The 18,544-nt window shown below is 40.6% G+C and overlaps 1 protein-coding gene across 4 annotated transcripts in view; it reads right to left on the reverse strand.

Moving 5' to 3' along the window:
* The window catches only part of wnk4b (WNK lysine deficient protein kinase 4b), a 64,449-nt gene that overhangs the window by 8,957 nt on the left and 36,948 nt on the right, over positions 1-18,544 (reverse strand). For all 4 annotated transcript variants that reach the window (XM_034055746.3, XM_059006595.1, XM_034055745.3 and 1 more), the window contains 10 exons: positions 10,942-11,030; positions 10,222-10,441; positions 8,200-8,578; positions 6,935-7,074; positions 5,741-5,814; positions 4,522-4,663; positions 3,861-3,977; positions 2,102-2,275; positions 1,478-1,532; positions 871-1,020 (listed from right to left, as the gene is read on the reverse strand). In XM_034055746.3, coding sequence (XP_033911637.3) covers positions 871-1,020; positions 1,478-1,532; positions 2,102-2,275; positions 3,861-3,977; positions 4,522-4,663; positions 5,741-5,814; positions 6,935-7,074; positions 8,200-8,578; positions 10,222-10,441; positions 10,942-11,030 — 1,540 coding nt within the window. The remainder of the gene's footprint in view (positions 1-870; positions 1,021-1,477; positions 1,533-2,101; positions 2,276-3,860; positions 3,978-4,521; positions 4,664-5,740; positions 5,815-6,934; positions 7,075-8,199; positions 8,579-10,221; positions 10,442-10,941; positions 11,031-18,544) is intronic.

Consider the following 18,544-nt stretch of genomic DNA (forward strand, 5'->3'; position numbering starts at 1 on the left):
ACCTTGAGCAAGGTACTTTACCTAGATTGCTCCAGTAAAAACCCAACTGTATAAATGGGTAATTGTATGTAAAAATAATGTGATATCTTGTAACAATTGTAAGTCGCCCTGGATAAGGGTGTCTGCTAAGAAATAAATAATAATAAACATAAAAACAATGTCAGTCAGCTGGCAGGCAGTGGCTGTTGTCTGGAAGCTCTGCAGTGGGTTTTCTAGTAGGTCATGCAGCGAGACTATATGAATGTTCTAAAGGTGCAAACAAAATTAAAGCAGTATGAGCTAACGACAGCGTGCAGTCACTGACTGTCATGCTACTTGAATACAGCATGGCTTGAGCTCCACTAGGCGCCTGTGGCTGCGACGTCACTCAGAGAACCGGGTACTGTTTGAAGTGCCAGACTAGTCATGCAGAGCTAATGCAACATGACTCAAACATAGCACAACAAATGGAGCGGTCATCACAATGAACACACATTATAAAAAGATTATATAATAATAATAATAAAAGACAGAAAGACACATTTTATATTATAGTATTATCGCAACACTCGTAGTTTTCCAATTGGACATGCAGTATATATATATATATATATATATATATATATATATATATATATATATATATATATAATGTGCGATACAGATACAGGGTTAATAAAAAGAATAACGGTAGCTTTAGCTTTGAGATACTGGTGCTGTATTGAGCAATAAGGGCCTAGCACACATAAAGAGTTGTTAATGCCTTGCCAAGACCTTTAGACTGCTTCCTTTTTGCAGGAGTCACTTGGGGACCCCTTTATGGGGCTCCAGTAAATGCAGTTAAAAGTTAAAAGAACACAATACTTATTCTTTTTCAAAGGGCCGTTGTACCTGGAGCAGGGGGGTGAGGCTGGGGCCTCAGAGGCTGGCTGTGTGAGGTAAAGTCTGCCCCGATACAGAGGTCCTGCTTAGAGAGAGGGCTGTCTACAGAGTGCCTGATTGGAGAAGGCATCTCTTGACTGGGGCTGACCAACTCATACTCTGAAAAGCAAAGAAAATTAAACAATAATAAAAATTATATGAAATAATAAAAATAATATGAAATAACAATAATAATAATAATAATAATAATAATAATAATAATAATAATAATAATAATAATAATAATAATAATAATAAACTGACCTTACGGTAAAGATTTCACACCAAGCTAAGCCCAGACTGTCTGGACTTATTCAACACTGAGTTGTTCCATGAGTTGCTCAAAATGGAAGTACATTTTTTTTAGCATAGGCACTGTTAATATATATATATATATATATATATATATATATATATATATATATATATATATATATATATACTGGTGGCCGCACCATATACAGTCTATATTACAGTATCGCACAGTATACAAACTTGCATTTCATTTGCTGGTTCAGTGTAATGCATTGCAAACTAAAGAACTTAAAAATTCAAATAGTCCCCCAGACTGCCTTACCTGGCAGAGACGAGGATGAGAGGGTGCGGGATAGTTCATGCACACGTAGGTCGGGCTGCAACACAGGAAAGCCTTCAATTAGAGTTTAAACTCCATTCATACTAACTGAGATTACAACCCCAGGCCACAAGGTGCTATTATTATCTATATTTTACAATTGTAAAGTAAGTCAGATGTGAATGTGAGATCCTGCTAAGAGAGGAGAACTAGGTTAGCTAGAAGAGAATCTACAGCTTTGGCCAAAAGTTTTGCATCACCTAGAATTTTAGGATTGAGACATAATAAAAAAAAAACAACTATATGAATATAATTGAGATCTTGTATTTAACATCATGCAATCAAATAAACTATTAAATTATTATACTAGAAGCCATAATAGTTGTATAGTATTTCATGTTACAGTTCAAAATGTCACATTTTTTGTCAGTTTTTCGTTAAGTATATGGGAAAACTACGAAGTGGTATGTAATTCGATATGTTAACGTAACGTTATTCAGCAGGTTTCATCTAACTGTATGAAGCAAAATCATGCTGATGCAAAACTTTTGGCCAGAGCTGTACTCTACTAGTAAGAATACCTCTGGGTTACAAGAGCCCATTGTGAATGAGGCCTAGGCCACAGACCTGGGAAGCGGATAGTGTGCCGACCCCACTCAGGTACGGGAGTCTGGCCCCTCCCTCTGTCTCCAGTATCTCAGGAGGCTCCTTCTTCATCAGGGCCTCGGAGCGGTTAATGATGTCCTGGATCCGATGAATGAATCCCTCTTGCTCTGACGGCAGAATGAATTCATTGTGCACCTGAAACATACCGGTGTGGAAACTGAGTCTCCAATCACTGTTAGGTGTGTGTGTGTGTGTGCATACAGTGAGCCTTTGTTACCATGGGAATGTTACATACAGCCCTGTAATAAATCTGTAATGAATATTTCTAACCCCCTACTGCATGTTTAAAGATGCATGGTCAGAAACGATCACACTAGACTTTCGTTAATTCTGAACTACCCATTTGTGTTTTGTGTAGTGATCGTAATATGAACACTTAAAAGCGCTTTAAAATTGCATCTAAAAATCTGCAATAAACTTTAAATACAAAATACAGAGAGATGGCAATGTATTATAAGTTAACTACAGCATTATAATATTGGAGTTTGATTTTATTATGAAAGCAGCTTGGCTCAGATTGAAGATGAAGGTTTGTGAGTCACCTGTAATTGAAAAAAAAGGCTTTGACAGTGTCTTCAAGTCAAACTCTGGAGGGCAACGAGTGCCATTTGCAGAAACTAATTAAATCACTCTGACTTAAATTGGCCATTTGCATCACACTTGCTTTTGAGCCTGCTACAATGTACCATCCATGGGGGGTTAATATGGCACAAGTCAGACCAGGGCTGTCTATAAAGCGTTCCCAATTGTGAGGGTAGTAATGAGGTTATCTTTGGTAATGATGCCGAAAGACCACAGTGGCAAAGCACAAAGACTTCTTCGTATGGCTGATGTAGATGTAGAGCAACAACTATAATTGCGTCAGGAGTAGCAGAGTGTATCCTTCGTATTTGTGAATTGAGCATTGAGTCGTTATATGTTCCATGGTCTGTTCTGGGTGACCACAGTCGCACACTGGAGAGTTTTTAATTTTCCATTTGTGCATCAAGTACCCGCATCTGCCATGGCTTGTGCAGATGTGGTTTAGGGTTGCCCATAAGCCTCGCAGAAGATCGAAGCCACTTCAAGCAGTGGTGAGGGACATTGTTAAGATCTTGGTGGATGGGGAGACATTCGTTTTCCACGTTTTCCACGATTTGCTGGACTTCTCAGAGGGTTGCGGCATCACGGCGAATGGAATGGTGTTGGGGTCGACTTGAAGGTTCCAGTGATGCACCGCATTGCAGCGTTCAGCAACAAGTCGAGTGTGGCTACTTCTGGTCCATACCGGTGCACAGTACTCGGCTACGGAGTACACAAGGGCCATCGCTGATGTCCGTAGCGCTGATGCTGATGCTCCCCAGCTTGTGCTTGCCAGTTTCTGGACCAGGTTGATCCTTGTCTTCGTCTTGGTGGCTACCTTCTTCAGGTGGTGTTTAGGTCCCTGTTCAAGATGGACTCGATGTCATTGAAGGTGGCTGCTTGCGTTGCCAGGGCAAGGTCATCCGCATATGCTAAATTGTGCGACTTTGTTGGCGGCAGGTCGCTCGTGTAGACATTGAAGAGCATAGTACTGAGCCTTGTGACAGTCCGTTGCTGAGGAAACAGGGCGAGCTGACTTTGTCGCCCAAATGGACACGTAGACTGATGCAAGCAGACAGGACAGGACGGGGGTGTCTTACTTCATGTCCCTATTAGCCACTGATAAAGAGTTAAGACAGCATCTTAATTTGACTCTCACCATCACTGCCGCAATGTCCTCTGGGTTGTCCCCGTCCAGATCGAATTTAAACGTCACCATTTTGTTGTTATATGTCTGAAGCTGACACTCCACCACCCGATCCACTTTATCGGAGACCTGCGCAGGAAGGAGAGCGGAGAAATCAGGAAAACATTCCAGAGAAACAGGGCTCAACCTTTTGCTTTACACTGTACAATGTTATAAGGTGATAAGGTGTAGTTTTTAGAATGTTTTTCTCTTTTATATGTTGCTGTGCTTTGAGGGGTTTCTTTTTCTTCTATTCGAGCTCTCAATGTAAAGGCAAGCTTCTGGAAAGTTACTGATAAGGTCACCTTTTTTGGGAGATGACATATGGAGGTTGTCGGTGTCTCGTACTCTTCCTGTGTCTTGTAATCTTTTGTAGTAATATATCTTATTAGCAGTGTGTGTCAAATGCATGAATTGTGCGCTGTCAAATAAGGCCCAACAGAAATAGAGTTTGGTATTTTGGGAACCGTTTGTAGACTGTAGCTGGCTTTTCAAAGAACACCTTAGAACAGTCAATTTTATTCATAAAAAAGACTCTTGTGAATTTTGTAAAGAGGGTCCATCCAATTTCCAAAAAAAAAAAAAAAAACAGGTGCGTTGTAAACAGAAAGAAGGCTGTGGCCCGATGTCTTACACTGATAATGCGCAGTCTGCATCGTGCTCTCCGTCGAAATACCTTTCCGACGGCGCGCTTGACATGAGGCTTTACGCTCCTCTCCGACGCAGACAACCCCTCGTAGCCGTCACTCATCCCTGAGGTCACATCGGAGGCGTAGCTGTGGAAGACACATGAGCAAGGCCTTGTGAGGAGTGTGCCGCTGCAGCCAGTCAAACACTCCTCTCCTTTCTCCTTCTCTCTCCTTCTCTCTCTCTCTCTCCAGCATCAGCTTACAGTTTATTTAAAGATGCATTTAGATCTTGTTTCCTTGTGCTCGCTTACAAGAAATAAACAATCATGCATTCTGTAGCTTTAGAAAGTCGTACTGTTCTTTGAATGTAATTCAGCTTGGTTTTCACAAAGGTATTTGTGATTTATATTCTGTTTCAAAGGAGCACAGTAATGTTTGTTTTTTTCAGGTAGGTGCTTTAAAAAAAGTTTATCTGGGACTTTTGGAACACACTGTACGTGACAAACAACTTTCCATGAGTTCTGTTTTTATATACACCTCACCCGTTATATATCAGTTATATACAGTAAGGTTTGTTGTTGAGTATTTCAATACCTAAAAGCATTAAAATAAGCTATACATGAAAGCAATTATTTCCATTGGAGTTCATTGTTGAGCAATTATTTTACCAATATACTGACATTTCCATAGAATCTATGAACTATTCAGATGACAATCCAGTAATTTTAAAGTCGAGGGTTACTAAATTATTAAAATTAATGAAATAAAACATAAGACTAATTACTCCATGTAGGACACTCCACTTATGTTGAGTGAATTTACAAGGATATACAACAGCGTGAATGACAGTCATAGGCAGCTGTCACACGCTTCGGAGGGGTTATTTAATTCTGAAGAGCACTAGATCCTACTAAATGTTTTCACCATCTGAAACCCATTAACAAGTCGGGTCATTATTCATGCTCTCAGTTTCCTTTTTCATACCGGTATAATTACACACTCAACAAGATAAGAAATGTTTCTGACTAGCAAAGCTTATTATCTTGAAGTTATTTTAGTTATCTAAGTTGAAATTACAAACTACCTGGTTTTCAAGCAAAGTACTGGTTGTTTTCAATCCGCGAGCAGTACTACAGAACAGTATTTTTTCAAGCAGCTGGAAAGAGTCCATGTCCTTTAGAGTGAAGGTCGTAACGGTTTGAGAAGAAATAATTCAATGGTTACCTGTCTACTGGTGAGGAGAATCCGCTAATAGGTCCAGATGACATTCTGTCTGACTGCAGACTCACTGCAATGCTCTGGGGAATGCAAACAGAAAACAAAACGCTTGATTTCACCTCCTTACCAAACAGTTTTTTTTTTGTGTGTGTGTGTCCCATACACCCCCTGGTCATTTTATAAGGACCTGTCTACGTGTTTGGATTTGGCATCGCCCTTAATTAGGTTGATCATGTTATGGGACACGTGAGCACTGAAAAAGGTGTGGGGGTAACACAATTACACACAGTCTACCAGAAATTGGGAATGGTCAAACAATATCCAAACAATATCATATACGTCAAGCAGATGCCACATGGTAAGGTAGCCATTCTGTATTAATACAAACTGTTTTTTATATACCAACACTGACAATCACAAATGACTGTGTTTCTTGGGCTGGAGGGACCACTCCTCTTCCTGTTATGGGGCAAGGGAGTGGTCTGAAAAATAGAAAAACCCTCGAGCTCTGAGACCGGCCTGTATTATTAAGGTCAAACATCCTTTAAATGAGGATAGAGTGAAATGACTTCCCCTGCTGTAGCATCTGCAGTCCGGCGTTTGTTAAGAAAGCTGTGTGTATGCGCGTGTCCTCCAGACCTGACCTGTTGCTGCTACACATCCTGCCTAAACCTCTGCTGTACTGCGGACGAGCAAGGACAAGACTTATCTAACTGCAAAATCCCCCAGCTCCGGCTATATGGAAAATAACTGCTTTGAAGCTGCAGAGGAGGAAAGTGCAGTACAATAAAAATCAGAGTGGCGTAGTCGGACTACATCACCAAGATACATGTTACTAAAATAGTATGACATTCAAGAAGTAGTAATAGTAAAACTACAGCTACAAAACAGTTATACACATTTATTTTTGGAGAGTAATGAGTAAAATAGCAAGTAGGTTTGGACAATTATTAGAATATAGGTATTAGTATACATGATAAAATGTTCTTGTGACTGATCCTTTCTATTGTTTGTGACCTCATATTGTACTTTCACTGCAGTTAGTTTGCATGTAGGCTACTTGCTTTTAGATTGGTGGTTCTTATTATAAAACTAAGACACCATGTATCACAATTTTGGCACAAACTTAGCAATGTCCCATGGTGTTAGTCCTAAACTCCAATTGCTTTATGACCCCCCTGAGAAGGAGCTGTTACATACCGAAGGAAAGCGGAGGGCAGGTCTAGGGGGAGTCTCGCTGGAGGTCTCTCCCACAGAGTTACTGCTGCACAGCTGTTGTAATCCGTCATTGGAGTCCTGCAGACCGGAGGAGCTGAGGTAGCCGTCTGTCTCGCAGTCCGCTGTCAAAAGGAAATAAACACACAAAACACAGTCTTAAAAATACAAAGTCAGGGCTCCCGAGTGGCGCATCCAGTAAAGGCGCTCCGTGTGGAGTGCAGGATGTGCCCTATAGTCTGGACGTTGCAAGGTCGAGTCCAGGCTATTCCTTTGCCGACCGAGGACGGGAGCTTCTAGGGGGCGGGGTTCAATTGGCCGAGCGCCGCTCGGGGGGAGGGAGGGTTATGTCGGCCAGGGTGTCCTCGGCTCACCGCGCACCAGCGACCCCTGTAGTCTGGCCGGGCGCCTGCGGGCTTGCCTGTAAGCTGCCTGAAAGCTGCGTTGTCCTCCGACACTGTAGCTCTTGGGTGGCTGCATGGTGAGTCATGCAGTGTGAAAAAAAGCGGTCGGCTGACGGCACACGCTTCGGAGGACAGCGTGTGTTCATTTTCGCCCTCCCGAGTCAGCGCAGGGGTGGTAGCGGTGAGCTGAGCCTTAAAAATAATTGGCCATTCCAAATTGATTGAATAATAAAAATAATTGGCAATGACTAAATTAAAAAAAAAAAAAAACAGAAAGTCAATGAGACAAATATTGTGGCTGATGCCTTCATCTTAAATAATTCGACCATCTTAAATTCATATGAATTCATATCTCTTATTATCAAGTTGACCAAAACAAGGCACGCCGCTAGAGTAACGTATTAACCTTTTACTGTCCTGGGTATGTTCCCATACCTATTTAATGCCTGTTTTCTCAATGTCAAGTATATTGGACACTGGGTAGCAAACGGTTCAAGATGAATTTCCTTATACAGTACATGCAGCTTTTTATTTCCAGAATTTCAACATTCAAAGTAATTGCAATTTAAATAAACAGGCCATCCATCCTCGTAATCTCAGATTCATCTTTAGTTTCAAAATGCCCCTGAATTCAACAGTGTATCAGATTATTCCCAAATGCAATCTGAAAGGTCAATTGGAGACTAGGAGTCGATGAGAGATGTTGGGAGAAAATATGTTCCCTCTGAGTGACAGACAGATGGACAGACGCAGTCTCTCTCTCAAAGTCTACATGGAAGACATGATTACTGCAATGACTGTTGCATTGATCAAGTCCACCTATAACAGATGTCATTTCAAGCTTACATGTGGCGGAGGAGTAGCTGGTGTGGCGGATGAGGTAGAGCTGGTGCTGGTCTGCCTCAGGCTCCTCCGGCTCAGGCAGGAAGGAGGCGTTGATGCCGGAGTCAGAGGAGCCAGTGGCTGTGGAGGGGGCGGGGCCAGGTGGGAGGGCCTGTGGCACAGCTCCTCCCTCGGACTGGGCTGGGCTCTGGGACAAGCGCATCTCCTCGATCGTCCTCAGGAGGCTCTGCTGCTTCTCCTCTTCCTCTTCCTCCTCTTTCTTCTTCAGGTTCTCCTGCAGTCGCTTCTGCTTCTCCCGCTTGTGCTTGATGGCCGTCACTCGGTCACGGATGGCCTTGCACACTAGTTTGTAGTCCGCTTCGCACACAAAACCCAGGACCACCTGCCAAAGCACAGGCAAATAAATTACAAAAGCAGGAAACCATAGTACAGGGACATAACCATTTAGTAAGACAGTACATAAAGGACGAAATGGGCTGTTTACTCCAGATTGTCACTTGCACAATTTTTATCTGAAAGGGGGAAAAAAAAATCAATTCTAAAAGCTTTGAGAATGGAGCCCTATGTCTTTTGTAACCTCCCACTGCTGCAAGTATAGCTGGGGCTTTCATTTTATCCTACTGGGACAATCAACGGTTTTATTTTTTTTTCTACTTAAACAGCAGTAGTTACGCTAAAGGCATTAGAGCTGGCACTCTGCATTGCTCATAGGATTACTTTAGCCTGCTTAGAGACAGCCGACAGCACACCATCATAATGGCAAAAAATTCAAGTCAAGTACTACCACAGATAAGGTAAAAACTCTTTTCCCACTATGGCTTAAAAAACCGAAAAGAGAAAAACAAAATGCATAAGGAAGAGTATTAACAAAAAACAGTATTACAAAGCAGCAAGAAAAATCTCAGAAGGTTAATTTAAGGACAGGGAAGTCACAAATGCTGTGGTGTGCTTTCTGTCAGTTAACCCTGCAGTCAACAGCTACTGTATAATAGGTATGGCCAGCCAGCAATGGAAATCAGGCTTCCATTGCAGAGCTGTTTGATCCATTCCTGGTTTTACTAGGAGTTTAATAAGACACACCAGAGCTTGTTACCTATACACTGTAGCTAATCAAGCTCGTAGTAAAACATGGAAGGGGTGAAACTGCTGTGTAATAGGATTCTTATTTCCATCCCTGGACCAGCCAATGCCAGTTTAACCATCACATAAGAGGTGTCCTAAGATGTCCTGTCGCCTGTCACTCAAAGTGGAGCGCCACTTTGAAAAAACAAACAAAAAAAAAAACCACATCTTCTATTCTTTCTGTTTGCCAAAGCTCATTAAAAATGACTTTCCTTCAATAGGACATACATCAAATAGGGGACAATAGATCAGTGTTATAATGAGCTCCAGAGTCTTACATTTTTAAACACATGACATTCCTTCAACCTAAAGCTTGTTACAAGATTGTGTAAGATTTCCCATTGGGGAGTGCATGTTCTGCAGAGCGCTTCAATACAGGGATATTACTGAGTTTAAAACTGCTCTTCACCCCTTATACAAATATAATGTGGTACACTATGTTGAAAGCTAGAAAAGTGTAGAAAAACCATGGTAAAGCAGAGAAAATTAAGTAAAAACAATTATACTAATGTCCAAAAACACTACAGTTTTAATATTTTATAGGAAACTATACTGTTTTTGGAACTTTAGATTTTGGTAAAGCACAGTGCAAAAAAAAATAAGACTAAACTCAGACACAACACATCAACACCGTGGAACATTTTGCAAACAGGTAAACAAATCTGTAGAAAGATAAAAGTGTTCCTTCTCGTCCAGTTTTTGTTCACACAATTTTGTATTGATTATTAAATTGAATGTATGACAACTTTGACCATATCCCTCAGCTGATGTTCTTCCCAGGATTATATTCTGCATAGTTTACCTTGGTTTGCCATGCTTTTTACCGTACCACTCCTTGCTTTGCAATGCTTACTTCTGCTTGTGCTTCCACTGTGCTTTATTACACTTTGCTGTGTTTCTTACCATTTCCTGGGCCACCTCCTCTGCCGTATCCTTGTAGAGCTCAAATAGGAACTCGATGGCGTTGTTGTCTTTGTATTTGCCATGAAGCTTCTTGGTATCGTCCATTCGCAGCCACAGCTTGAGGGCCGACTTTACTGTGTCGTCCTCCTCAGCAAGCTCCACGTGAACCCCGTTGTCTTCCTGGAAGAAGGAGTGTTCTAGCAGGTCCTGAATGGTGTACCTGCAGGTGTCGGACAAAAAAAGACATTCTGAAAATTCACGTCTCATAACAGGACAACATATATTTATACACTGTCTCAGATTGGGACCTAGGAGTCCCGTGAGGTTCCAACGTGATTTTCGACAGCATATGGCGCTAAGGGTTGTTGTTTAGAGACCCCTAGAGGCCACAGAATCACTGAAGTTAACAAAAATCTCAAGCAAGAAGCCTTTGATAAAAGTTTACTTTCTCACAACAGGTAGGCGAGGATAGAATCTGGCAGTGTTTCTAAGCGTTGATATTTTATAACAGTAATAACAATTTAAAACCTACACATTGTAGTTTTAACAATGCTTCGCTTTTCTGATTAATTACAGCTTTGAAAATTACTGCAGCTCATTTATAATCCTACATATTCCAATTAAATTATATTCTAGGAAAACCTTTGAATAGGGCATTCATTTTCTCCCATACAAGAGCTCTATTAGACAGTATGAATGTAGAAACAATGGCTTCATTACCTCTCATCTTTATTCATGCGGATGCACCCCTCAATGATCTCTTTCAGTTCAGGGACCTTCACCTTAAAGAAGCTGTCTGGCTTGATTCCCTGCAGACAAACACAACATGGTTTAAACTTTATTCTTATTAATTATATATCTGGATTTATCAAGCCCCTTCTCTTATACAGAGTAAAGTTGCACATTGCAGCAGCACAAACCCAATGTCAAAGTGGAAATGCAAAAATAGATGTCAAAAGGTATGTGAGCTCTCAACGTCCCCTGTGTTCAACAGGTATATCCACATTATACAAGGGGAGCTGAATAAGTAAATTCAAGAATATTCAATGCAGAGATGGAGATAAGACTCCTAATACATAGCAGTTTCACCCATTCCAGGTTTTAATATAAGCTTGATTAGCCACACTGTGTATAGGTAACAAGCTTGGGCGTGTCTTACGAAACTCATCGTAAAACCAGGAATGGATCAACCTGCTCTGCAATAGGACTCTTATTTCCATCCCAGCAACAGTGGGCAATGTTGCCCTTCCAGCAGCACCTTAAATTACTTTCATCGGCCAAACCTGGTATGGGGATGTCAGAAAAACATGTACAGTTTACACTACCTAAATAATGCATGATCGGCCAGTGTTGGAAACTTCATTGCGAATGAATGGAATAGTATGTAGTAAAACCAGGAATGGATCAAACTGCTATGCAATGGGAGTCTTATATGCATCCCTGCATTGCAGTAAACTCCAGAAAATTCCTGACGATTTGCAATGTGGGATTGAGCAGTCAAGTAAAGCAATGCAGATCTGTGACTGTATTGAAAACAGTCTGCGATTCTTGAGGCGAGAATGTTATTGAACTGCTTCCCATTCTTCATCATGTTGTCTGCAGCAGCTCTATAGTTTAGCACACAATGTTAACTCAGCAGGAGCTAAAATGTGATCATATTCTTGTACTGTAAAAACCTTGGTTCGAGTGAGTGAACCCCATTCATGCAGAAGATGAGCATCATGACCTAGTGACCAACTCCTCACACCCTCATCACATCTCAGGGTCATGCATTTTGATTGTACTGTAGGTGGACCTGAAGAAAATATATATGATCACTGAAGACACAAATCCACTGGAGTGTGGTGATTAGCAAATGAAAAGGCAGCTGTCAGATCATCATGTTTTATTACCTGAGGACTTCACATCAAAGTACCTGCTATGGATTCCTTACTGCGCAAATATTTAACAAAAGACAATCCCCAGCTTGCTTCTCTGAAAGCGTGGGTCTCTGCAGGCGGGTGGGGGTGGGGGGGTTCTTGTTGATAGCAAAACACTGTCCCTTGGTTCTGTAGCTAACAGCATCAAAGGAGGTGGCTAAAAATATCCTTGACATCAGACTGCTGCCAGCGCAATCCAGCGCCTCTCACTGCCTCTCCCCCAGTGAGGGGGGATCATGCTCAGCTGTTGCGTGTTATAAAAACAAGCAGCTCCCCTGCAACTCCCACACTGAGACGAGAGGGCACCAGCGAGCCTCCAAGAGCAGAGGAGAAAACCCTCTGGATTAAAAAAGGGACTAGTACCCATTTGCTGGGATTTAACCTCTAATTCTGGTTATCAGTCATGAAAGCGTTTTCCTGGTACAGTAACATGTTTCTGGGTTTGAATGGTGCTGGTGAGGTTTCAGCACTGCTCAGGCCAGTTTGAGACTCCGTTTGCTGTTGAAATGTATTACTTCTAAAACTACCATATAGTTGTTAATAATAGCCATATACACATTTGTGTAGAGAAATTATGGACATCAATAAAAGCCTGATTCTTTTACATGTGTTTTTTTTTTTAATTTTAGCATTTTGTATAGAAAACCCCTGTCTTAAAAAAGTATATATTCAGGGGTCCCAAAGTAGTCAAGGAAACAAACAACTGTTCTAAGTTTGCATTAATGGGAGTCCCGGAGAGGCACAACTGGTTGGGAGGAATAACCAGAAGGGACTGTTTCTCCTCATTGCGCTACAGCAGACCCTACTGGCCAGGCACCTAGTTAGCTCAGAGCGGACACCTGCAGGGCTGGTCTTTGTCCTCCAGAGGCTGGTAGCTCGCTGATATCCGCTATCAAGGTCCTGGGTGTAAAAGAGGAAACTGGCTTAGTCATGGGATCGGAGGACGCCCGCTGAACCTTCAGTTCACCGGAGCTAAGAAAGGAATTGCTGTGGTGAGGGGAACAAAATACCAACTGGACATTCTTAATTGTGGAGAAAATCGGGGGCAAAATAATTGGGCACTCCAAATATATATATATTTAAAGTATTTATTCAGTTGAAAACGTCAGCTGGGCCACTTTAATTGGGTTGTGAAATTCAAACTGAAACGGTCCAAGCAGATTCCTCACAATAGGAGTGTTTCCAATGATGACCCCAGGGGGATACCATAAAATAAAGTGTTTACAAAGCTGTAAAGTAGGCAGTATCACTGCAAGGTAATTACATTCATTCCACATTTATTAAATCATTGCCGGCCACCAAACAGACAACTGGGCTATTTTTTTTTTTTAAATGGTTGCTATAGCGAAAATGGAACTTCTCTCCCTAGACGTAGGATGTTAACAGTTCCAGGATCCAATTGCAAAGGCCTTAGTATCAGGAAATGCAATAAACTATGAAACCAAACCCATTCATCCCGGGAGATAGTTTTATAATCAAAGTGGTGGTTTCTACTGCTGAAATTATTTATTGAATTTTTTTTTATTGTTGGCTCACGATAGACAAGGTACCAGGGCTAAGGTTCAGTCGGGAACAATAGCAACAGCAACTAATCAAGAGTTAATTAAACAAATACAAGCAGGGCTAATTCCTGCAAAGCATCTTCCCACTTGTGCACAATTACCTCCCAGACCTGTTAGCCAAGGATGAGTTTCATTTTCACAAGAAATGCATTTAAAAAATGAATAGTCCACTGTGGTGGCCAGCAGCACCAATCCTGCAAGGAATTATGCTTAAATACATTTCTTTAATGATAAATTACTAATTCTATTTAGTTCAGCAACACTTCACACACACACACATATATATATATAACTTCATGCTGGGTAGAATCAATTTTCTTTTCTGGGAACAAATCTTTTAATCCGGGGATTAAATCATCCCTCGTGGTAGGGCATGACTTGTTTTGGAGATCAAAGACCTAATTAACACCTTTCACCTAAAACAGATCATTAACTCACTCAACCAGGCTGCTGACAACAAGCTCCCCTGCAAGAATGCTGCGTCCAGCAAACTCACAGCCACAGTCTTGGTGTCACCACAAGCTAACTGAACCTTACTATGTAAGCAAATTACTGAAGCCCTTTGAACACTGTTAATTACTACTTTAACAATTTCAGCCATATGCTTTTGACTATGTGTGCATGCTACTTAAACATACATGCATTGCGCAATTCCGTTCTATTTTTACAGGCTGCACCGAACCCTAAATGATTTCAGTCTATAACTCTTAAACCACACTATAACATATTGAAGGCATCGAGCAAAAAAGTAAGGCTTTGATGTTTGCAGTCGCAAGTTAAATGATACTGCTATGAATCATTTAAACAAGTTACCAGTAAATGAAAGGCAAAATAGCAAGTGGCTTATACCGAAGGAAAACTAGCAGTTACTTGCAGAGGAAGCTACAGGACAGTGCTGTAAGCTGTTGGCATTATTACTTTCTCATATCGTGACAGCCAGCCTTTATAATGCAATTATAAACGGGTAATCATATTTTTCTGTTTTTGCATATTGTTTTATCAATATTTCCCTGCTTTACACTGTTGTGACTCTTAGTCTTCCAGATCGTGGCCTGTCATTGACAGAGTGTGTCTGGTTATACCGTCTCGCCAGGTTTGAAATTGCTGGCTGTGAGCACCCAAGACGGCGAGCCACAGTACGCTGCCCTAGTCCAGCCTCCAACATGCAGATTGCACGAAGGCGCTGGTAAAGCACAATAAATGATGCATTAAAGAAAATGCAGATTTAGATGTACCCTTTTAAATGGATACAACGATAGACAGAGCTTCTATATGGTATCTTCAACTGCTAAATATAACCTGCTCTGTGTAAGAAGGAATGATTATTGTGGGCTCAGGGACCTTCTGCCTAGTTGAGTTTGATTCTCTCTTGACAGTAATCTAGAGCAGGGTTTCCCAATCCCGGTCCTGGGGACCCCCTGTGTCTGCTGGTTTTCAGTTCTCAATTACTTAATCAAACCCTTAACTGAACTAATAATGTGCTTAATGAGACCTTTTTAATTGTTCTCAGCTCCTACAAAGTTGTCGATTTCGAGATACTTATAAAATTGTACAGTTAACTTGAAATCTCCAACTGTTTAAAAGCTGAAAACAATTAAAAAGGTCTAATTAAGCTAATTAATAGTTCAATTAAGGGTTCAATTAAGTAATTGAAACCCTGCTGTAGAGAGACGGTTGGTTAATTTACTAACTGAATAGTTTCTATTTGTGGTACAAATCAGTACTTTGTTGTCAGGGGTTAATTTGTGCAAGATTGCACCAGATCCCACATCCGGATATCTTTATGTTTGACAGGTGAGAATAATACAGTTTTCAAATGATGAACCGTATGAAGAATAACAACAACAAAAATAAATAACTCTATATCCCATGTACAATAAAATAATGCTTTCTTGTTTCATGAATTGAATATAAAAAGTGTATTCTAGGATAAAATTACGTTTCGTTACACAGCAAAAAACTAGTGTCATCATTTCTGTGCATCAGATGAATCGGGCCGACGCTGGTATTGTTCAAAGCTGAAGATTATGTTAAAACACAGCTAGGCAAAGGTTGGCATGCAGCTACCAACATCAACAATAAGACACGAAACCCAGATCCACAAGGAATGCGTATATGGAAGCTACTGTAAATCAAGGTCAGGACATTAGATCTAAAAACAGAAATGCTATCCCTCTTCCTCAATTATAAGATCCAATACCTTTTTTTTTTTTTTTTTTTTTTTACAATTGAACCCCTGATCATTGTTCTTAATGAACATGCCATTCACTATCCACGTCCATTTGCAGCCCCTGCAGATAATACTCAATGTTCTCCAGCTGGAACATTCTGTATCTTGTCAATATTCGCCAGTCGTTTCTATGCTCCGATTCTTTTGTGGAGAAGAAAGTCCATGTGCTCTGTTTCCATTGAGTGGTTATATAAAGTCATTAAAACCTGGCATCAACTCCTATTTGGAATCTAGCGAGTGCAATTACTGGTGTTTGTTTGTGCAAGATGTCAAGGTCTGTACACTGTGACATGTAAAAAATACACCCTGTCTTTGATAAACAGGAGTTATGGTGTTGTAGCTCTTTGGGCATATTACTAGATTTACTACATTTTGATATATAAGTTTACACATTTACATGTATCTATAAACTTTGAAGCCCTAGATTAAAGTTGGGCTGGACCTGCTCATTTTTTAAATCGTGCCAATAAATCATTTAATATCCACAGATAAGACAGGACCTCCTAATAATGTCCTAATGCAACGTGTCCCCTATAATACCATACCAGACCAATTTCATTAATACAACGTCATTCATATACAAGCGTCCCAGGGAGCTTTACAAAAATAAACAGCAAGCCAAAAGAGCTCCAAACTGCTCGCTAGTGAAAGGACTAATCAAAGAGGTCTGTGTTTTGAGCTTAGATTTAAAAACACTGACAGGCTCAGCATTGCGGATAACATTTAGAAGTGAGTTCCAAAGTAAAGGAGTTTGAGAACTAAAAGCCATCGCTCCGTAGGCTTTTAATCGAGTTCTTGGAATAAACCAAGATGCCATAATTTAACAATGATTGAGCACCAGTGGGAAGACTGTCTCCTGCTGAGCCTTCACCGCCATGTCATACACTGACTAAGATGTACTAAGATAGTCAGAAATCAATGTGCTGACAGCTCAGGAACAGTTAATTAAACTGGGTAGATAATGTACTGCAAAAAGATATATTTTTAAAGACCTCTTAAAAGTGCCTTAAAACCACGAATTGTGGGTGTTGTCGAGTGATTTAAAACAAGACATTTTGTTTGAAAGTGGTCAGGGCACACAGTGGTCAGGGCACACAGTCAATATCGGTCAAAGGTTAAGTATAATCTTGTAGACTAACATGCCATTTTGACGTCACTACTGCAGCATTATGCTTTTTTTTTTTTAATGGCTCAGGATGAAAATATAGCCTTCATCCATATATATATACATATACACACACATACACACACACATACACACACACGTAAATATATAGACAGAAGACAATAGACAACTTTTTAGACCTATATAAAGCATGTCAAATGGGGAGTCAGGTTAGTTTTATTTAAATTGCCCAATAATTGCCACTGCAGACAGTAGTGAAGAGAAACAAATAACTGTTCTAATTCTGGATTAGTGTGGTAGCATAGAAATATATAGTACTAGGACTGAGGGTAGGAGGCACAGAGTCGTTAGGGTATTAGAATGGGTTACCAAGTCATGCTGTTGATGCTGAATTATTGGGTCCTGACTTGACAACGTTTTGAGATTGACCACCTACAAAGAATCGGACAAGCCAATCTCCAAGTTCACCACACTAAAAATCAGGTATGCAAGTAACATACCCACATGGAAGTGAAAAAAGAGTTCAACGTGACAGAAATCCACAGATGTCCATGCTCAGTTAAAACACTCGAGACATACTGTAGCCTTCACTGTACCAACCAATCCCGAAGCTAGACCTCATGCATAAGCAGGATGTTGTGACCTAGATTCCAATACCTTGAAGAGCTTGTAATTTACAACACAGAAAAGTACATTGAAATAGAACCTAGGAATTTTGCTAACAAATAGATGGATTCATGAAAACCCCTTTTAAAAAGTACTAAGACTCAAGCATATCCATGGCAATTGTTATGCAGTTTATACTGTAGAGGAATGTGCAGACCTCATGTCTGACCCGCAGCCGCCCCCCACAAAGACTGAACGTGTTTCCCCCGTTTCCTTTTTTTAATACGCTGAATTCCTTTCCTGCAAACCAGTGACGAACACAAACCAAACAACAATGACAATGATCTGTTACGCACCAGAATGTTTAATACACTGTCACCGGATGCAAATACAGCATAAGTCAAGCGAAATGAGTAAGATAATATTCAGATGTAAAATAAAAAAAACACTTCCTTTGCTGTTGGTCACTACTGACTGATAGCACAGCACAGATACCAGCAAGCAGCAGCTGTACACATGTGAGAACAGATTTGAGTTTTAAAGCCGTAGTTAGCACTCTTTTTTTAAACTTTGGTAACATTTTAGAAAGTAACTGTTTGCAGTATAACTTTACATGCTTTGCAGCAAGCAAAATTCATTACTTTGGAATATCTGTGCTTGAGCTTCCCGGTACTCAAGGCAGTGGTCCTAATATTTGTTTTCCTTCATCCATCACGGCTCATTACAGAACCATTTAATTTCCAATTAATCTCCCAGGCAAACAATTACACGCAGTTTATAGAGAGCTTTTCTAATGGATCACTGGCAGTGAAGATCAGGCTACAAGTCATTCATTTCCGTGGGCCACTGGCTATACTTGGGAACATTATATAAAAAGCAA

The sequence above is a fragment of the Acipenser ruthenus genome, chromosome 33, assembly GCF_902713425.1.
Source record: "Acipenser ruthenus chromosome 33, fAciRut3.2 maternal haplotype, whole genome shotgun sequence".
Classification (NCBI taxonomy): Eukaryota; Metazoa; Chordata; class Actinopteri; order Acipenseriformes; family Acipenseridae; genus Acipenser; species Acipenser ruthenus.